The sequence below is a fragment of the Bombina bombina genome, chromosome 1, assembly GCF_027579735.1.
Source record: "Bombina bombina isolate aBomBom1 chromosome 1, aBomBom1.pri, whole genome shotgun sequence".
Classification (NCBI taxonomy): domain Eukaryota; kingdom Metazoa; phylum Chordata; class Amphibia; order Anura; family Bombinatoridae; genus Bombina; species Bombina bombina.
Window position 1 is genome coordinate 1,364,228,500 of NC_069499.1, and position 23,285 is coordinate 1,364,251,784.

General features: G+C 37.5%; 1 protein-coding gene across 1 annotated transcript in view; it reads right to left on the reverse strand.

Annotated features, from left to right (window-relative positions):
* Positions 1 to 23,285, reverse strand: part of LOC128650180 (methanethiol oxidase-like) — a 167,696-nt gene that overhangs the window by 88,096 nt on the left and 56,315 nt on the right. Inside the window, exons 2-9 of the mRNA XM_053703924.1 lie at positions 12,635 to 12,688; positions 11,977 to 12,089; positions 11,521 to 11,706; positions 3,916 to 4,036; positions 3,482 to 3,664; positions 3,222 to 3,403; positions 1,449 to 1,527; positions 980 to 1,101 (exon numbers count right to left, since the gene is read on the reverse strand). Coding sequence (XP_053559899.1) covers positions 980 to 1,101; positions 1,449 to 1,527; positions 3,222 to 3,403; positions 3,482 to 3,664; positions 3,916 to 4,036; positions 11,521 to 11,706; positions 11,977 to 12,089; positions 12,635 to 12,688 — 1,040 coding nt within the window. The remainder of the gene's footprint in view (positions 1 to 979; positions 1,102 to 1,448; positions 1,528 to 3,221; positions 3,404 to 3,481; positions 3,665 to 3,915; positions 4,037 to 11,520; positions 11,707 to 11,976; positions 12,090 to 12,634; positions 12,689 to 23,285) is intronic.

Consider the following 23,285-nt stretch of genomic DNA (forward strand, 5'->3'; position numbering starts at 1 on the left):
GAACGCTAAATTGCACTCCACACGTAATCTAGCCCTAAGATGTATATACACCCATATCTTCATTTTTATTTTTTTCTTGAGACCATTATGACACCATGAGGCCCATTTATCAAACGCCGTACGGAGCTTGTGGGCCCGTGTTTCTGGCGAGTCTTCAGACTCGCCAGAAACAGCAGTTATGAAGCAGTGGTCTAAAGACCGCTGCTCCATAACCCTGTCTGCCTTCTCTGAGTAGGTGGACAGGAATCGCCACAATTCAACCCGATCAAGTACGACCGGGTTGATTGACACCTTCCTGCTGGCGGCTGATTGGCCACGAGTCTGCAGGGGGCGGCGTTGCACCAGCAGCTCTTGTGAGCTGCTGGTGCAATGCAGAGAACGGAGAGCATATTGCTCTCGCATTCAGCGAGGTCTTGCGGACCTGATGCGCACTGTTGGATCAGGTCCGCAAGACCTTTGATAAAAAGGCCTCTATATGTGATTCTAATGTTCAGTTCAGTCTTTACTTTTTTCTTTCAATTGATTTTGAAGTACTATCGTTACTGGTTAGTAAAAATAAACCACAACCTTTCACCAGTTGTTTACAATATCAAGCATTCCATGAAAATAGTTAGCCATAAAAGTGATTTAAACCACTATCAATGATAGCATGAATGTAGTTCTGAGGTATATTATAAAAAAAAATGGTTTACTTCAGGTTTCAAAAAGTACTATATTTTAGAGTGCTGTTTAGGATTGTGCTCGAGCACAACACCTAACTCACCACGTGTAGTATCTCTCCCTGCATTATTGGTTAAAAGAAAAGCAATAATATTATATGTATCTATTTATTTCATCAATTCCATTTGTACTTTCACTATTGTGCACCAAAGCATATTGTATATAAAGTCCTTGCATCAGGACTTGCTACTCATTAGTTTTCACAAGGCATATACATACCCATTTTATTTTCATTCTTTACCACACTGTTTGGACTCACCTGCCCGGTCAGTTTGGGCTCTTTAGGGTTTGTGATATCATACTGTCTGATGTCACCATGTAGCCAATTACTAAAGAAAAGAAAGCGATCATCCAGCGAAATGAGGATATCAGTGATCAGTCCTGGAAGGAGAAAGACAGTGAGGAACACACATATTTGGGAATGAATACAGTCCACAATGCTCCATCAATAAGTAAAGGTGCAGTAGATGGTTATTATATAATAAAACAGAAAAAAAATGTATTTTTATTTAAAGTAGATTACTTCATAACTATATATAAAAAAAATATCACACGCACAAACAATGCAACTATATTTTACAGAGTGTTTCTTCACATTAATAAAGGTAAATGCATACACAACCAAACCATTATGTCACATGGTCCCTCCAGTTCCAGAGATTAGATCAATCATTAACTTTGCCTTCTACAACTGGAGATTAAAGCATTGTCCTTTAAACCTGACTCACCTGGCATTTCTTGCAAGGCCCATCCTTCCACCTTTTTGCTCTCCACTTGAATCACCTTGTCTGCTGCCCACTTGCCATCCTGTCAACAGAAAAGATTTCAAACTGATTCATCAGATCTTAACCTCTGAAGTGACAAGATTTGTTAATCACTCAACCAACACAATTTTAGCTCAGTCCCTCATCTTGTCTTGCCCTGATTACTGTAATCGCCTTTTTAGTGTTATCCCCAGTGCTTTGCCTCTCTCGGATCAATCATGAATACTGATGCAAAAATCCTTTAGCCATTCCTCTGTCAGACCTCATAATTGAACCTTATACGCTACAGAATAAATTTGAAATACTGTCCCTATCTTACAAAACACTGTAAAGGAGCACACAACAGTGAATATCAAACTTACTTAAAAACATTTACAATTTTATTATCAGTTATTTGTAATGCGCCAACAGATTCAGCAGCGCTAACAAGATGCTTGTATTCGCATACAATGATCACAAGTTATGTGATAACTTCTCAAGTGCACTTGACTGACCAAAAAGTGGTGTGTCCCTTTATTTATTATGCACTAACCAATAATTACTAACACCTACAATTTTTTTTATAACCCTCTTCTTCTACTAACCATTATTACCTCTTTCCGCTTCCACATTTAACACTTATCTCATGCTATATCAGCACTGTTGAACACTCTTTCAAGAAGAAGAAAAACTTGGTACCACTTTCCAAAAGATTAAACAATTGGTTATATTCTATTCCAAATACATAAATGATTTGGGTGGTATAGGAGTGGAAAGGCGTCATGCCATAAGAAAACACATTGCACTGCTTTTCATGTTAAGGTTTTTGCTCATGCTAAACTACAATGTTTCCTGATAATACAAAATTAAAAGTACAACTCAAATCACACCTTCAAATCATAATACTTGTACACATTGAACACATGATCACCTATGTCCGTTTATACTTGCGATTAATTGTGTAGATATTTTAAATATTTCATAAAATTATTCAACATTATAAACTGCACACACCATAGACAGATATTACTGCCTTCAATATTGAACCAGCGGCCATGTTTTACTGTTACTTTAACATCAATAAAGTCCTGAAAACCCATTTTTTTATATAAATTTAATTACAAGCCTTATGTTCTTGTGTTATTTTTGTACTGGAAAGTCCCTTTTAAGCACATGCAGCTAGCACATGGTTATACAGACATGAAAGGCCTATGAGATCACACACCCATGCACAGGGATACACACACACATGAGACAGATATGAGCTATATGGCATGAAATAAACCTGGCTTGGTAGCTGGTAGTGAATTTAATACTTTACTTGTCTCCATTAATATCCTGGCTCCAACTCTCTTTCCTGATGCCAAGTATCTAGTTATTAACCAGTAAAACCGGTTGGTTGGAGCACAGCCTTTGAAAAAAGTAGCCGGTAATTGTTACTATAGGTTTTGGGCACAGTATTGTCAATGACTGGCAATTTTGTTACTCAACCATACCTATTTTGTTTAGTATCAATTCTATTAGTACATAGTCCTCATTTTTAATAAATGTAATCAATAAAAGTATTATTGTATTAATTTGTTACTATGCACCACAATGCCATTATCTTTTTTCTTTTTCCTAGTAACTGAAGTTTTATTTGGTTGTACTCAGATATTTTTGTCCTAAGACAAATAAAAGACTAGTCAGGATATTTTTGCAAAACTCAAAATTATTTTTGAGTTTCCCTCCTAACAGCATACACAGCTTTGCCCTCACCTTGCCTTTGTAGAAGTGGAAAACAGAGCTGCTTAGGGCACAACCAACAAAGCCTTGTTCTTCATCTGGATTATGGAGGAATTTGATCTCCAGTGGTATTAGTCCATCTTGCCCCAAGTCCAGTGTCTGTATAAGAGTATGCTTGGTCCAATCCCACACATTCAAACTATGTCCATAGTGACCTATAAGTAAAGACATCTTGTAGCAGCAGATTGTACAATAGTTTTTGGAGTTTGGTAACCTTCAGTCCACTTTCTTACCTGCTGCAACATCTTCTATATTAAACCCCTTCAAAAAGGCTTTGGGGGAACCCCATTCAGTGCTGATCATGACATTATGCCGTGGCTGGTACCAGAAATCATAGCCAAATTTTGCTAAATTGCCCTCTGCCTCCCAGTTTCCCTTCACCTCAAATGTCTCTCCATCCAGCAACACAAAACCACCTGAAATGGAAAAACACAACTAGAAATATTGCTGAAAATAACACACAAAGATAGAAAACCCCTGAATTACTGAATTAATTATACCCTATTATACTCGTATATCAACTGCAATAGCCAAAAGAGAAGAAAAAGGGTTATTTAGGGATATTAACATAAAATGTTTGTTCAAATAACGTAAATATATAAAATAGCACCACATTTGTCAGTGCAAATTCTTCAGATGTTCCTTAGTCATGTCCATTTATGGGTACCTTTGGCATTTCCTGATGGGTCCCCCAGGGCACTGATCATGATTTCCCCACTAACAAGGCAGTGGGAGTTGTGCAAGTTAGCTAGTTTGCACTTTGAGAACACATCTTCTGGCTCCACAACCTGCAAATTCAAGGAAATCATCAAAACTAATCAGCCAAAAAAACTCCAACACATATCTGCAGGGACAAAAATACTCAAATTCGATAAAGAATTGTGGTAATGTTAATTATCCAGCAGATAAGAAACAGTCACTTAAAAAATACCTTCTATGATTGTTTCTAGTCAATTTAATAAATACAGTGGGGCAAAAAAGTATTTAGTCAGCCACCAATTGTGCAAGTTCTCCCACTTAAGAAGATGAGAGAGGCCTGTAATTTTCATCATAGGTATACCTCAACTATGAGAGACAAAATGTGGAAACAAATCCAGACAATCAAATTGTCTGATTTGGAAAGAATTTATTTGCATATTATGGTGGAAAATAAGTATTTGGTCACCTACAAACAAGCAAGATTTCTGGCTCTCACAGACCCGTATCTTCTTCTTTAAGAGGTTCCTCTGTCCTCCACTCATTACCTGTATTAATGGGACCTGTTTGAACTTGTTATCAGTATAAAAGACACCTGTCCACAACCTCAAACAGTCACACTCCAAACTCCACTATGGTGAAGACCAAAGAGCTGTCGAAGGACACCAGAAACAAAATTGTAGACCTGCACCAGGCTGGGAAGACTGAATCTGCAATAGGCAAGCAGCTTGGTGTGAAGAAATCAACTGTGGGAGCAATAATTAGAAAATGGAAGACATACAAGACCACTGATAATCTCCCTTGATCTGGGGCTCCACGCAAGATCTCACCCTGTGGGGTCTAAATGATCACAAGAACGGTGAGCAAACATCCCAGAACCACATGGGGGGACCTAGTGAATGACCTGCAGAGAGCTGGGACCAACGTAACAAAGGCTACCATCAGTAACACACTACGCCACAAGGTACTCAGAACCTGAAGTGCCAGATGTGTCCCCCTGCTTAAGCCAGTACATGTCTGGACCCGTCTGAAGTATGCTAGAGAGCATTTGGATGATCTAGAAGCAGATTGGGAGAATGTCATATGGTCAGATGAAACCAAAGTAGAACTGTTTGGTAGAAACACAACTCGTCGTGTTTGGAGGAGAGAGAATGCTGAGTTGCAACCAAAGAACACCATACCTACAGTGAAGCATGGGGGTGGCAACATCATGCTTTGGGGCTGTTTCTCTGCAAAGGTAACAGGACGACTGATCCGTGCACATGAAAGAATGAATGGGGCCATGTATCGTGAGATTTTGAGTGCAAAGCTCCTTCCATCAGCAAGGGCATTGAAGATGAAACGTGGCTGGGTCTTTCAGCATGACAATGATCCCAAACACACCTCCCGGGCAACGAAGGAGTGGCTTTGTAAGAAGCATTTCAAGGTCCTGGAGTGGTCTAGCCAGTCTCCAGATCTCAACCCCATAGAAAACCTTTGGAGGGAGTTGAAAGTCTGTGTTTCCCAGCAACAGCCCCAAAACATCACTGCTCTAGAGGAGATCTGCATGCAGGAATGGGCCAACATACCAGAAACAGTGTGTGACAACCTTGTGAAGACTTACAGAAAATGTTTGACCTCTGTCATTGCCAACAAAGGATATATAACAAAGTATTGAGATGAACTTTTGATATTGACCAAATACTTATTTTCCACCATAATTTGAAAATAAATTCTTTCCAAATCAGACAATGTGATTGTCTGGATTTGTTTCCACATTTTGTCTCTCATAGTTGAGGTATACCTATGATGAAAATTACAGGCCTCTCTCATCTTCTTAAGTGGGAGAACTTGCACAATTAGTGGCTGACTAAATACTTTTTTGCCCCACTGTAAAAAGGGACACAGATGGATTTTAAGAATGAGCATACAGTTTAAAATAAAGTTCCAATTTGCTTCTGCTATCAAATCTACTTAGTTCTCTTGGTATTCTTTGTTAAGATGCAGTGATATCAGGTAGCAGATAGCAGCACTACCAATATTAAAAGCAAAGTATTTATTGAGCCAAATACTTTGATTTCAATATTGATAGTGCTGCTATCTGTTACTTGATATCATTGGATTTAGGACTGTGGTTCTGGTCCTTGATAGCCTGCACACCTGATGAATAATACCCTGGTGCTGGATTACATTGGACTGTTTGTTAAAATGCAGTTAGGTAGGCTTAGGTGCGTGCATGTGTTAAGACCACAATATGGCAGCAGTTTTTCAACAATACTTCTAAAAATGTTATAGATTTGCATTAGCACTAGATGGCAGCAGCGTTTGCTCTCATAAAGAGCTCCAGACACGTGCACACTACCTACCTAGGTATGCTCTTCAACAAAGAATTCCTTTAGAATAAAGTAAATTTATTTATGGAAGTAAACTGGAAACTTTTTCTTACATTGAATCTATCTGAATCGTGAAAAAAAAATTATGGGCTTCATGTCCCAATATCACTTAAAGTAATAGCAATGGTGCCCTAAATAATGCACTGCATGTCAAATATGGCAGCGTACACATCCGCACTCTTAGCCTGCCACCCTTCTCTAAACTAATGTATTTAATGTACACTTCCCAACATTCCTAGCTAGTATCAATGACTGGAATATTTATAGAGAAGGAAAACAGGAAAATACAGGACAGTCGGGAGCTCAAGTATTACTGTTGTGAAATACCTTGTCTGTTCTGATCGAGAGTAAAAAATCTAGGAAGCGCCTCAGGGTGGGCAAAGGATTCAGTTAATATATGTGTGTACTAAAACATTTATTATACAATAAAACAATTTTAACAATTTTAGCAGTTTAAAATAATATTATTCACTAAGCATAAAATCAATCATGGATCCATGTGATATATAACCTGTCTAGGTAGGACAAATTCAAACACAATATAATAAATATGAGAATAAATTCAGTCAGGTCTTGACTGAATACAATATATCATGTCGTATGCGTAAAAATATAAAATTGTCTCTCAGTCCAAAATTAAATGTCTGATGGCTATGTGTTGGTCCTCAAAAAATGAAATAAAACCTTTCTTAAATAATGAAAAAGATGTGTCAATGGTGGTAGTCCAAAACCCTGTGATGTGACCAAATTTTATTTCACAGGATTTGACTGGGAATATTCTATCAATTTTTGAATAAGCAAGAGCTTTGGATTATTGCTACCATCTTTAGGATCACATTTTCCATTAGAACTCACCCAATCAGGAGCACCATATAGTTTATTTTCCATATTTTTGTATGTGATATATTTTTTATTTTTACTATTTGCATCTATCATATTTTTATATTTTTGATATTTTGGTATTTTTGGAGTTTGCAAACACATTTTTACCCACATCCACTTTTGGATTTTTTTGGAGATAGCTTTTGATACGTTTTTGACATTTGGATTTGGTCACATCACAGGGTTTTGGACTACCACCATTGACACATCTTTTTCATTATTTAAGAAAGGTTTTATTTCATTTTTTGAGGACCAACACATAACCATCAGACATTTAATTTTGGACTGAGAGACAATTTTATATTTTCATGCATACGACAGGATATATTGTATTCAGTCAAGACCTGACTGAATTTTTTCTCATTTTTATTTTATTGTGTTTGAATTTGTCCTACCTAGACAGGTTATGCTTAGTGAATAATATTATTTTAAACTGTTAAAATTGTTAAAATTGTTTTATTGTATAATAAATGTTTTAGTACACACATATATTAATTGAATCCTTTGCCCACCCTGAGGCGCTTCCTAGATTTTTTACTCTTAAACATATTTTTTCAGGATATACTAGGTATCCTTATTCTAAGAAGCTATAAGGATTTTCTATGGGGAGGGCGCTGTGAGATACTTTTCTTCTATCCAAGTTCTGATCTAGAGTTAGGCACTTATTTATAAAAAACTGATAGGCCCAGAAGTAATATTATAGCCATTAATAAAACGGGTAACAAACAAACTTTATTAGACCTTATAACCAAATCAAAATGAAGAAGTAGAGTCCCAGGTGGATATAGTAAAAACAGTCCTTTATTGAAAACGTTTAAAAGGGAAATTCTTGTGAGACGCAGCTCACTCGGTCCCAACAACAGCCTTGAAGGAGGAGTAGAAAGAGCGTAGCACCAATGGCTTACATGTTTCGGCTAAATGCCGTAATCATAGCCTAAGGTGCTATGTCTCTAAGGTAGTTAAGACAGGTAAAGAACAATCTAATTGGCTAAAACACTGAAAGGTATAATTAAAAGAAACGCCCAATCTAACACATCCTGATTGTACAATTAAGTTAACCCTATGTATGTCTTGCCTATATGGAATACAAAATATAAAACAGCAAGTATACCTTTAAGAATATAAACGGAGTGGAAAATAACACAATAGCAACTAGGGAAATGGCATATTGGTAAAATATGGGTAAGAGAAAGGACCTATATTTCAGTTAATAGCAAGCTGGAATATACAGCTTACAATGGCTTTGATAAATATGTTAACTGAACTGGTATAGGAAATTAATATTAATATAACAGAAAATGGTCCATGCCACAGACACAGTACCTCTAGTTGATATATCGGTTATCTGTTACATGTGGTGTTCAAGAAAAGTCAAAGCAAAAATACAAAGCAAAAATACACATGAATGTATATAAATAAATGAATATAAGATATAAGCAAAAAGGGGGGTAAAAGGAGCAGGTTACAGGTCACTAACACTATATATAAGTGTGTATGATATAAACAGCAAAAATATATCAGTATCATACATGGACCACTCATAAATACCCCCTCAGCTTATAGCTATACTAATAGTGTGTAATATGTAAATATGTAAATTTGTAAATATGTGTATGTATATTTATTCACTCCCAAAAATTGATCAAATCAAATTTGGAGTTCAGACCCTGGGGAAGTCTAGTTTTTAATTGAAAGATCCAATAGGTTTCATGTTTAGCTAGAACTTTGTCTATATCACCCCCCCTATTAGGGACTTTAGCTTGTTCGATAGCTGTCCATCTGAAGGAGTCTAGGCTACAATTGTGTTTGGTGGCAAAATGTTGCACTAGGGGAGTTGTGGCCTTGCCCCTTGTTAGGGAGGAGATATGTTCTCTTATTCTTGAATTGACATCCCTAGACGTGAGACCAACATATTGAACATTACAGAGAATGCAAGTGACCAGGTATATGACATAGGTACTGGTACAGTTTAAACAGGATTTAATGGAATAAGTAGTCCCTGTTACGGTAGATCTAAACTCACTCGTGGTTTGTACATAGTCACATGGTCTACACTTTTTGTGTCCACATTTATACATGCCCTGATGTCTCAACCAAGAGCTAGTATGTTGTGTGGTGGGCCTAAGTTGTGTAGGAGAAAGTATAGAAGCTAGAGTGGCGCATTTCTTGTAAGAGCATCTAATACCATTTTTTACTACATCTGTTAACTTGTCATCTGCAATTAATAGGGGAAAGTGTTTTTTAATTATATTGCAAACTTCATGGTATTGAGCACTATATTCAGTAACAAAGTGTACACCTTGAAAGTTACTATTAGTGTTCTTACATCTATCAAGTAACATAGACTGTCTGGGGATAAGGTCCACCTGTTGTCTTGCCTGTTTAATATGTCTTTTGGAGTATTGTCTAGATCTAAGTCTATTTTCTAGTTGACTTGCCTCATGTTTGTAATCTTCCTCTCTGCTGCAATTCCTTTTTATCCTCATAAACTGGCCTTTCGCCACAGCATAAGCAGTGTTGGTGGGATGACAGGAATTTGCATGCAAGAGTGTATTGCCTGTTATTGGCTTGCGAAAAACCTTTGTGGAAATTGTGCCATCACAATTGCCACTTAGGGTTAAGTCAAGGTAGTCAATGTTGACAGTATCAGAAATGAAGGTGAAACTCAAGTTCAACTCATTCTGATTCAGCCAAGAGACAAATTTAGGCACCTCATCTAGAGGTCCAGACCAAATACAAAGCAGGTCATCTATATATCTCTTATAGAAATACATAGATGACCTGTAGGGATTACCATCTCCATAAATGCAGTTGATTTCCCAATAGCCAAGGTACAGATTCGCATATGAGGGGGCAAATTTCGCCCCCATTGCTGTACCTCTTTTCTGGAGATAATAATCAGTCTCAAAACAGAAGAAATTGTGTGTAAGTAGAAATTCTAGCACACGGATGATGAAGCTTTGAAAGTTTTCAGTATAATCTGTATAATTTACTAAAAAGAAATTTATGGCCTTGATACCTTCTGAGTGGGGTATAGATGAGTACAAAGAGACTGCATCTGTTTTATATTTTGTATTCCATATAGGCAAGACATACATAGGGTTAACTTAATTGAAGATTGGGCGTTTCTTTTAATTATACCTTTCAGTGTTTTAGCCAATTAGATTGTTCTTTACCTGTCTTAACTACCTTAGAGACATAGCACCTTAGGCTATGATTACGGCATTTAGCTGAAACATGTAAGCCATTGGTGCTACGCTCTTTCTACTCCTCCTTCAAGGCTGTTGTTGGGACTGAGTGAGCTGCGTCTCACAAGAATTTCCCTTTTAAACGTTTTCAATAAAGGACTGTTTTTACTATATCCACCTGGGACTCTACTTCTTCATTTTGATGTCTTTTACCAGCATTTGAGCCCAGGTTTCTAACTCCTCTTCTACTGCCGGACCGGGTGAATACGCTGACCTTTCACACACACCCCCCTTCTCTTACGTCACGCGGTGACGCGTATCGAGCTGCAGACCTGGTTTTGCGAGAGGCGGAAGGAAGAGAAGTCGGCAGATACACTGCCATCGGATGTTGTTCCGTTTTTGCAAGGACTTTCTCACTTCGGTGCTACAGGTACACCTCTCTACTTTGGTTCATAATACAATTGTTTGGGGGTGTTTGTGTCACATTAAGTCCCGGTGCCAGGCTTGGCTTACTTTACTACACACGGACTTTAGTGTCAACCATTTCTCTCCTTGCTTATAACCAAATGACAGATAATTACAATTTCTTTTAAAGGGACAGTGTACTGTAACAGGAAATGCAGCTACTGTATTTGAAATGACAAACTAAGGTAAAGGATTTATTTGTAACCAATTTAATACACCTTAGAGGTCAAATGGATAATTGGGATGATCCATTTTACCTATGATGTGTATTAAATGGGTTACAATTAAATAATTTACCTTAGTTTGTCATTTCAAATACAGTAGCTGCATTTCCTGTTGAAAACTCCACTTACACTAAAAATGTCAATACAGCAGTAATGGCTCCACAAAAATGACGTTAACAAAAAAGCATCAGTGGGGGTGGGAGAAGCAGAGAGAGACACAGAGAGCCCAGACCTTTTTAAAGGGTGTTCCTGCACCAGCTTTAAATACAATGGACTCTTATCTGCTGCTTGCCTGAATACATTGCCCCTTTAACTGCTGTGTTTATCCATCTATATTTGTTTTGTTTTTTATTTCTGTGCACATTATTCTGATTTGAGGCTACAAATTGTTTATCAATGAATAACTTGTATCCAGTGTTGTTATCTGGCAGTGGCAATTCCATACCTTGTGAATATGAGGGGCTTGAGGGTCGGTTCCCACATCTATCACATAGACACGGGAAGACACAAGAGAAGGTAGGATCAGTTTGTTCCTGGACTTAGAAGGGTCTCCAAAGCAGCTGCTGCAGGTGTTCCAGCCGCTGTGGTGCAGCTCATCATTAAGGTTGGGCATTGGCAGGCGGTGAATAACCTGCAAAATAAGTCAAACTGATTTATTATTGCCAAAACAGATCTCCCCTTATGTTTAAACTACATATCCCCTAAGATCAGACTCCAATGCTCAAATACATTGCTGCAAATTAAACAGCTTGTTCAGATTATTTGTATCATTTTGAAGAAAACCTAAGTTACAGAATTAGGTTTTCTACCTCTCTATAAAGCATGGAATTCGCACTCTTTTATACAAAACTAGAGGTGTTTAATGTCCCTATAAGTGGCTAAGTTGTCTTTGGCTACTTACTTGTGAGTATGTTGGGGATTTAGGATCAACATCCACAGTGGCCAAGTAGTCAGGCTTATTTATGCCAGTGGAACTATAAATACAGGGCAAGTAAACAATCTGCTCCCGTGGACCTGTGAGGAAAAAGAGTCAACTTATCAGATATACAAGAAAACACTCTCTTTATCACTAAAGGACTATAGACACAAAGCACTAGCTATATAGAGCAGGAGCATCCAATATAAAGAAACAGCAAAAACTAGAATGAAGAAGCAGAAACATAAAATACAATGAAAGGAGATATAGGGGAGAGAAAGAGAGAGGAAAGAGATAGAAGATAGAGGAGGGAAAGATGGAGAGGAAGAGAGGTGTGATAGAGAGGGAGATCTGAGATAATGAGAGAGAGAAAGATGAGAGAAGAGAGGGAGAAAGAAGTCAGAGAGAGATGAGAGAGCACAATTATAGACTAAGAAATTGAGACAAAAAGGTGAAAATTGGTCAGTGTGAGAGGGTAATAGGGAAAAGAGAGAGCAACAGAGAGAGGTTGGCAATGAGCATTGAAAACAAGAAAAATGAAGAGGCAGTAAGAACATGTGGGCAGTGACAGGACATGTGTAAGTTGGCAAGGAGAAGAGATGACCTGGAATAAAGGAGAGAACAAGTTAGTTACTGACATTACCTTTCATTGCATCAAGAGGCGACTTGTAACCAGGACCACATAATTCACACTTAGCTAAAGTGAGAAAAAGAACAGTCTATCAGAGTCAAGACATAACAAAGCTGTTAACAACAGAGCTGAGCTCAGATGTTAGTGTGCACATTCCAAGGCAGATCTGGAACATACTTTAGCTTAGAGCAAATGACGCTAGCAGTGTCATTGGGTATAGAACCGAACAATAGTCAGAGACCTACAGGATAATAAGTTAGCTGTACAGTTTCCAGAGTAAAACGGATCTCTGGTTAATTTTCTGAGCACTAATTGCTACTGCGAGATCACGGTAGCAATAACCAGCCACTTATAATGGGTGGTTAATTATCACACTCCCGCAAACAGGCACGATAATCTAGAGCTCCTCTTGTAATCTAGCCTAATATGTTTTATTATATTATTTGGTTTTCACCTTTAAAACATTGTTATTTAAACCATTTCACTGTCAGTGAAAAGAAAAAACCACTTAAAAATATACTCTTTTGTCAAAAGAAAGCAGCATTATTCACCGCAAAATACTTCTCAGTTATGAATATGCCGTTTCATGCATCCACATTCTGTTTTATATCCCTTGTGAAGTAGCTTGTTATAATAGAATGATGCAATAAACTGAAGCTTGTTTCAATAACGTATCATTATGTTTGTGGTATTACAGCGGCCTACAGCTAACGTGTGCCTAAAACACACCAAGCTCAGCAAAGCGCAACAAACAACAGAGGACCAATCAAGCAATGGCAAATAATTATCGTTAAATTTACACCAATCCAAAAGAGATGATTGAATTTGTATCATGTCCCACAAATGTATGATAGAATACTAGGGCAACTTTTTATGTATCTAATTCTAATAAACATGGGACTAATCAAACCCTGATATTAATATATCTGTTTTCAATTCCAAAACAGAATCTATGTGCAAACAGAAATCTAGCTGAGCTATTTCTATATCTTTTTTTATATCCTTTTTTTAATTGAAGTTTTTAGAATAAGAACATATATGAAAAATGTCAACATTCGTATGCAATATATGGTACACATAAAGTTGAAGCATACAATCCAATGTACATAAAAGATAATAATAACAAGGGTAATCTACTAAAAAGTATTGTCTGTAATAATCTACTCCTCAGGAAACAAAAAACATATTACACTCCATTGAAGTGCAAATGACTGTGTGTAAAAAAGCAGACTTCTGTTATCAGTACTTAAGAGTAAACATTATATAAGGATCACCTCATAGTTAAAGGGGTATGAGAACCATTCCCCAGTTTTGCATAACCAACACTGTTATATTAATACACATTTTACCCCTGTGATTACCTTGTATCTAAGCCTCTGCAGACTGCCCCCTTATCTTGGTTCTTTTGCCAGACTTGCATTTTAGCCAATCAGCGCAGACTCTTAAAATGCTCCATGGGAGTGAGCACACTTATCTATATGATAAACATGAACTAGCAGTGTCTAACTGTCAAAATGCACTGAGATAACAGGCAGTTCACCAGCTTAGAAATTAGCATATGAGCCTACCTAGGTTTAGCTTTCCACAAAGAATACCAAGAGAGCAAAGCAAATTTGATGATAAAAGTAAATTGGAAAGTTGTTTAAAATTCCATGCCATATCTGAATCATGAAAATTGTATTTAGACTAGACTGTCCCTTTTAACTAAAATGCACACTGTAAAATTTCCCTGTCTACCACACTCAAAAAATACTCTGTATCTGGCTTCTGTTACAAATATTTATCTTTCTGCAACACATTATGAAGGTGAAAGCCCACAGTGTTTCTTACAGGAGGAACAACATTGCACAGCACAGCTCATAACTAAGCGCTGTTTAGTTTGTCGTGGATGACTTCCAAACAAGGCTCCAGAGGAACTAACTGCGGGTCATGAGCGAGGTCTCTACCTCTGCTTATCAGACATGCAGCACAGCTGGGTCAAAACTGTTTAGACGATATTGTAAGAACAATCGCCCATTTCACAAGAGCTGGCAATTAAAAAGTTGTGTTAAAGGATATGAGTTAACTAGTGCAGTCTGCCAGAATGTTGAGGAACCTGACACATATTTTCAGATAAAGAATTATATATATATATATATATATATATATTTATTAAAAAATAACAAGAGTATTGCATTGAGCAATGATACTTTTTTATTGGACTAACTATACATTTATAAGATGACAAGCTTTCAGAAGAGTGTCTTCCTTTTTCAAGTCAATTGCTTCAGACTTGAAAAAGGAAGACCCGAAAGCTTGTCATCTTATAAATGTATAGTTAGTCCAATAAAAAAGTATCATTGTTTAATGCAATTCTCTTGTTATTTTGATATCTAAATCTCTGGACTAACAAGGCTACTCCAATCAACGTATATATATATAGATAGATAGATAGATAGATAGATAGATAGGGGAAAAAACTAAACTGCTATAGTTAATTTTAGATTTAATGAGACTCTGGATGTTTAAAGAAACATTCTGATAAAAATGTATAAGCTTTAATTTGTTAGCAAGAATCACAAATTAAAAAAAATACATACTTTACCTATGGCCTAGTTTCCTTTGCTTTTATAAGGTGTGTAAACTGCTGTTAACAAGTATCTCCATTAAAGTATATGGAGGTGTTTATGTTTTTATGCCATCACCAGTTTACAACAGCAATGGAAACTAGGCCTATAAATTTAAAGGAATAGTCTAGTCAAAATTAAACTGTAATGATTCAGATAAACCATGCAATTTTAAACAAATTTCTAATTTAGTCCTATTATCAATTTTTCTTTGTTCTCTTGGTATCTTTATTTGAATGTAAGCATAGGACCCGGCCCATTTTTGGTTCAGCACCTGGGTGGTGCTAAATGTAGCCATCAATCAGCAAGCGCTACCCAGGTGCTGAATCAAAAACGGGCCGGCTCCTAAGCTTACATTCAAATAAAGATACCAAGAGAATGAAGAAAAATTGATAATAGGAGTAAATTAGAAAGTTGCATACAATTGAATGCTCTATCTGAATCATGAACGTTTAATTTTGACTAGACTATTCCTTTAACCCTTGCACTTTTTATAGCTACTGATCAGCTCCTGAACAGGAAACCATTAATCTGAGAACGTATGATGGCTGCTCTCCAGCATTTGCCTGCTTGGCCACTGCAATGCTTACAGCCAGGGTTGCCACCTCAGCCATGTTTTCGTGGACACATATAAGATACACATGCTGCAGGGCGTGCAGAGAGGAATATGAATAGAGCTGACCAGAGACACAAGATGTTCCTTCCTGCAAACCCTGCAGCATGTGTAACTCATAAGTGTCCAGGAAAACACAGCTAAGGTGGCAACCCTACTTACAGCTCCTAATCAGGACTTTTTCATTTTTCTTTAAAGAGACATAGAACCATACAACAAAAATGTTATTATTCAGATAGTGTGTACAATTTTAAAAATCTTCCAATTTACTTCTATTATAAAATGTACTTTGTGTTATCTTGGGATCCTTTGCTAATAAGCAAGTAGGAAGGTGTAGGAACGTGCACGTGACTGGAGCAATAAATGGCAGCAGTTTTAAAACTATGTTATAAATTTGCAAGAAATGCAGACAGCATTTTAACGGACAATAAATTCAAATAAAAAAACAAAGACAACAATGAATATAACATAGAAACCAATGAAAACAAGGCTTGAGATGTTATGGATAAAAATAACCAATGAGAGAAGTCCAAGAATCCATAAAATGACCAGTAACTGTAAACTCTTCCTCTTTTCTCTTTGCTGCTCACAGAGATAAGTATATTGTATTATTGCATTATTAAAATAAATACATATTTATTTTTGGTGTTTTTTCTTTTTCTTTGCATTTACAGATATTGGCCTCTAGTTATCAAGCCATCAACCTCAAATACTCTGGAATTCCGCAGCGTATTTGTGGCGAGGCTGATTCGCCTTAGTTATCAAGCTCTTTACACCGGCAAAAGTAGAATTTTCTGACGTAAGCTTCGATCCGCCGGACTCAGTCCGACACAGATCGATTCTTACGTCACTCCAGATGTTCCGCACACAAGTTCGGCACAATCTGACTACTTTTGCTAGTTATCAAAAAACTAGCAGGTACGCTCGGCACTTTTCCGGCCCAGCGCTCTGGAGACGGCGGAATCCCATAGGAATCAATGGGAGTCTGACCATAGCGAAAGTTCATGTTCGCTGCTGACCGACATCCCATTGATTCCTATGGGAGATGTCTGCACCTAACACCCTAACATGTACCCCGAGTCTAAACACCCCTAATCTGCCCCCCTACACCGCCGCAACTAAATAAAGTTATTACCCCCTAAACCGCCGCTCCCGGAGCCCACCGCAAGCTACATTATACATATTAACCCCTAATCTGTCCCCCCCTACACCGCCGCAACTAAATAAATGTATTACCCCCTAAACCGCCGCTCCCGGAGCCCACCGCAAGCTACATTATACATATTAACCCCTAATCTGTCCCCCCCTACACCGCTGCAACTAAATAAAGTTATTAACCCCTAAACCGCCGCTCCCGGACACCGCCGAAACTATAATAAATGTATTAACCCCTAAACCACCGCTCCCGGAGCCCACCGCCACCTACATAATACCTATTAACCCCTATCCTGCCCCCCTACATCACCGCCACTATAATAAATTTATTAACCCCTATCCTGCCGATCCTGGACCCTGCCGCAACTAAATAAATCGTTTAACCCCTAAACCGCCGCTCCCGGACCCCGCCGCTACCTATATTAAACTTATTAACCCCTAATCTGCCCCCCCCACACCGTCGCCACCTATAATAAATTTATTAACCCCTATCCTGCCCCCCCTATACCGCCGAAACTATAATAAAATTATCAACCCCTAAACCTAAGTCTAACCCTAACCCCCCTAACTTAAATATTAATTAAATAACTAGTGCTTCAGTGATAATGTCGCTAAAGCACTTATAAGATGCGCCTAGGATGGATGTTATAAAAAAGATAAATTATTGTAGGTGGAATAATTGATATAGGAGCTCTAAAAATAGAATTGGTACATATATCAAATAGCAACGTCAATATAGTAACATTAATATTAAAACATCAATGTAATGGAATTCAAGGTGAAAAAGAACCAACAATACCAACTGTGCAGTCCAGGGTATGTATTCTCTAATGCTAAGTCCAGGAATACCCAGTAAGTAATTCCAACAGCTGACAGATAGACAGCAGTAATCCAAGCAAGTGTAGGCCGCTCCTCCAGGGTGTTGTGCCGCAACACAGATGACAAATTTAGGAAGGAAAAGATAGAGGGCGCCACATAGTGCAGATCATAAAGATAGATGAAGGCAACAATTGGATCACAAGATCCAATTGTTGCCTTCATCTATCTTTATGATCTGCACTATGTGGCGCCCTCTATCTTTTCCTTCCTAGATTAATTAAATAAATCTAAATATTATAACTCTTATTAACTAAATTATTCCTATTTAAAACTAAATACTTAACTTTAAAATAAACCCTAATATAGCTACAATATAAATAATAATTATATTGTAGCTATCTTAGGATTTATATTTATTTTACAGGTAACTTTGTATTTATTTTAACTAGGTAGAATATTTATTAAATAGTTATTAACTATTTAATAACTACCTAGCTAAAAGAAATACAAAATTACCTGTAAAATAAATCCTAGCCTGTAACAATTAAACCTAACACTACACTATTATTAAATTAATTAAATAAATTACCTACAAATAACTACAATTAAATACAATTAAATAAACTAAATAAAGTAAAAAAAAAAAAAAAAAATAAGTTACAAACATTTAAAAAATATTACAACAATTTTAACCTCTTAAGGACATATGACAGAATTTAAAACAATTGAGCAAACTGAAAGCTGTGTCCTTAAAGGGTTAAGCTACTTACCCCTAATCTAAGCCCCCTAATAAAATAACAAATCCCCCCAAAATAAAAAAATTCCCTACCCTATTCTACATTAAAAAGTTAACAGCTCAATTACCTTACCAGCCCTTAAAAGGGCCTTTTGCAGGGCATGCCCCAAAGAAAACAGCTCTTTTGCCTGTAAAATAAAAATACAACCCCCCCAAAATTAAAACCCACCACCCACATACCCCTACTCTAACCCAAACCCCCTTAAATAAACCTAACACTATCCCCCTGAAGATCATCCTACCTTTAGCCGTCTTCAGCCAGCCGACCACCGATGGAACCGTAGAGGAGATCCTGAGCGGCAGAAGTCATCATCCAAGGGGTGCTGAAGAAGTCTTCCATCCGATTGAAGTCATCATCCAGGCGGCGTCTTCAATCTTCATCCATCCGGAGCGGAGCGGAGCCATCTTCAGACGAGCCTACACGGAGCCATCTTCTTCCACCGATGACTGAACGACGAATGACGGTTCCTTTAAGTGACATCATCCAAGATGGCGTCCCTCGAATTCCGATTGGCTGATAGGATTCTATCAGCCAATCAGAATAAAGGTAGGAAAAATCTTATTGACTGATCCAATCAGCCAATCAGATTGAGCTTGCATTCTATTCGCTGATCGGAACAGCCAATAGAATGCAAGCTCAATCTGATTGGCTGATTGGATCAGCCAATCGGATTGAACTTCAATCTGATTGGCTGATTGGATCAGCCAATCAGATTTTTCCTACCTTAATTCCGAATGGCTGATCCTATCAGCCAATCGGAAGTCGAGGGATGCCATCTTGGATGACGTCACTTAAAGGAACCATCATTCGTTGTTCAGTCGTCGGTAGAAGAAGATGGCTCCGCGTAGGCTCGTCTGAAGATGGCTCCGCTCCGCTCCGGATGGATGAAGATTGAAGACGCCGCCTGGATGATTACTTCAATCGGATGGAAGACTTCTTCAGCACCGCCTGGATGATGACTTCAATCGGATGGAAGACTTCTTCAGTGCCCCTTGGATGATGACTTCTGCCGCTCCGGATCTCCTCTTTGGTTCCATCAGTGGTTGGCTGGCTGAAGACGGCTAAAGGTAGGATGATCTTCAGGGGGGTAGTGTTAGGTTTATTTAAGGGGGGTTTGGGTTAGAGTAGGGGTATGTGGGTGGGTTTTAATGTTGGGGGGATTGTATTTTTATTTTACAGGCAAAAGAGCTGTTTTCTTTGGGGCATGCCCCGCAAAAGGCCATTTTAAGGGCTGGTAAGGTAATTGAGCTGTTAACTGTTTAATGTAGAATAGGTTAGGGAATTTTTTTAGTTTGGGGGGATTTGTTATTTTATTAGGGGGCTTAGATTAGGTGTAAGTAGCTTAAAATTGTTGTAATATTTTTCAAATGTTTGTAACTTATTTTTTTTATTTTTTGTAACTTAGCTTTTTTTATTTTTTGTACTTTAGTTAGTTTGTTTAATTGTATTTACTTGTAGTTATTTGCAGGGATAGGTACAGACAAAGGCTGTGGCGGACATTTTCCAAAGTACAAACCTTAGTGAAGGACACCAAGGTACATTTGAAATTAAAAACATTATTTTATAGTGCTTGGTGTTATTATACTGATGCAGATACCACTGATCCTATAACCAGCTATCCTCTGGCTATACCCATGAGCAAGTGTCACTACTGTGTCTTTGTAAAGTGCTTGGTCTTATTATACTGATGTAGATACCACTGATCCTATAACCAGCTATCCTCTGGTTATACCCATGAGCCAGTGTCACTACTGTGTCTTTGTAAAGTGCTTGGTCTTATTATACTGATGCAGATACCATTGATCCTATAACTAGCCCTCCTCTGGCTATACTCATGAGCCAGTGTCACTACTGTATCATTATATAGTGCTGGGTGTTATTATACTGATGCAGATACCACTGATCCTATAACCAGCCCTCATCTGGCTATACCCATGTGCCAGTGTTACTACTGTGTCATTATATAGTGCTGGGTGTTATTATACTGATGCAGATACCACTGATCCTATAACCAGCCCTTGTCTGGCTATATGCATGTGCAATTGTCACTACTGTGTCTTTGTATAGAGCTGGGTGTTATTATACAGATGCAGATAGACATCCAGTATTTCACTCAGACTTTATTTATTCCATAATTTATCACCCAATATCGCTAGCGGTCTCTTGACAAGCCACTAACTTTATTCACACTACTTTTTTATTCCTATTATTTAATCAGAAAGAAAAGATATACTAAGGTTGTGGCGGACACTGCAAGGGCTAGTCACGGACACCAGTGTCCGTGTATGGACACCTTGCCTATCCCTGGTTATTTGTAGGTAATTTATTTAATTAATTTAATGATAGTGTAGTGTTAGGTTTAAGTGTAACTTAGGTTAGGATTTATTTTACAGGTAATTTTGTATTTCTTTTAGCTAGGTAGTTATTAAATAGTTAATAACTATTTAATAACTATTCTAACTAGCTAAAATAAATACAAAGTTACCTGTAAAATAAATATAAATCCTAAAATAGCTACAATGTAATTATTAATTACATTGTAGCTATCTTAGGGTTTATTTTACAGGTAAGTATTTAGTTTTAAATAGGATTAATTTATTTAAGTATAGTGTAGTGTTAGGTGTAATTGTAACTTAGGTTAGTTTTTATTTTACAGGTAAATTTCTCTTTAATTTAACTAGGTAGCTATTAAATAGTTAATAACTATTTAATAGCTATTGCACCTAGTTAAAATAAATTGAAATTTGCCTGTAAAATAAAAATAATCCTAACATAGCTACAATATAATTATTATTTATATTGTAGCTATATTAGGGTTTATTTTAAAGGTAAGTATTTAGTTTTAAATAGGAATAATTAATTTAATAAGAGTTAAATTTATTTAGATGTATTTAATTAATATTTAAGTTAGGGGGGTGTTAGGGTTAGACTTAGGTTTAGGGGTAATAATTTTATTATAGTAGCGGCGGTGTAGGGGGGGCAGGATAGGGGTTATAAATTTATTATAGGTGGCGACGGTGTAGGGGGGGCAGGAAAGGGGTTAATAAGTTTATTATAGGTGGCGACGGTGTAGGGGGGGCAGGATAGGGGTTAATAAGTTTATTATAGGTGGTGACGGTGTAGGGGGGTCCAGGAAAGGGGTTAATAAATGTATTATAGGTTGCGGCGGTGTAGGAGGGGCAGGATAGGGGTTAATAAATGTATTATAGGTGGCGACGGTGTAGGGGGGGCAGATTAGGGGTTAATAAGTTTAATATAGGTGGCGGCGGGGTCCAGGAGCGGCGGTTTAGGGGTTAAAAAATTTATTTAGTTGTGGTGGGGTCTGGGATTGGCAGGATAGGGGTTAATAAATTTATTATAGGTGGCGGCGGTATAGGGGGGGCAGGATAGGGGTTACTAGGTATAATGTAGGTGGCGGTGGGCTCCGGGAGTGGCAGTTTAGGGGTTAATACATTTATTATAGTTGTGGCGGTGTCTAGGAGAGGCGGTTTAGGGGTTAATAACTTTATTTATTTGGGGGGTCTCCAGGGGCGCCGGTATAGGGGGTACAACAGTATAGTTAGTGTGGGTGCTTAGTGACAGCTTGTCAATAAAGCTGTCAAAAAGCCGAAGAGCAGCGAGATCGGATGAGTGATAACTATCACAGTCCGCTGCTCATCGCCCCGTACTTGGTGCACGGCTTTTTGACAGATTTATTGATAACTTTGGCGAGATTTTTCAGGTCCGCGGCGGCGATGGTAGGCGAGCTTAGGCGGGCATATTGGGCCGGCGAAGGCAGGTAAGTAGACACGTTGATAACTAGAGGCCATTGTCTTTTATTATATTTAGCATTTTTCTGTAATTATTTATTATTTTAGTTTTCTATTTTCATTTATTTTATTTTATTTTTGTGTTTATTTGTGTTTATTTTATTTTAGTTATTCTGTTTAGGTTTTTATTCCTTGTTGTTTATTATCTACTCCTGTTTTTGTTTCTGCTCTCTTTCCAGTATTTTCAATTATCCCCTTTTCTGTTTTTTGTTTTGTCTTTTGTATATATTTTACATATATTATCACCTATGCCTTCCGTTCTCGTTATTACCTTCATTTACCCCTCTTTTACTTGAATACTGCTCCTGCTTTGTTTTCCCCTGCGCAATGATCTCCGGTTGCGTCCCCCATCTTGTTTGTTGATTCCTTATGGGTCATGCCTCCATTTTGTGTGACGTACTTTTCCCGCCCCTCTGAGCTGTCAATCTCAGATTTTTCTGCTCCGCTCCCTCATTTCTCCTCAGATCTTGAACAGAACAGTAGCTATTTTAGTTTAGCAACATTTGTTTCATCTTAGGCACACAATTGTTTTTTTCTTTACATTGCTGCTTGTTAATTTAATTCTGACATACTTCAGTAATATTATATAAGTTTTAAAGTATATTTATTCCCATTTAGAATTTTATAAAGTTATTTAATATTTCATTAAATAATTCATTAATATTTTCATTAGATTTTTAGTATTTATCTAAATTGTACATTATGTCGATAGTATTTTGTTTGTCGATGAAAGTAATAATAAGATATCTGCCCGGGAATTTTAGAAAGACAGTGGACAAGAACAGCTTTGTCCATGCAAGTAGTGCTCACCTGAAGAGCTGGAAAAACAATATTCCAGTTAGCCAGTACATTCGCATCAAACGA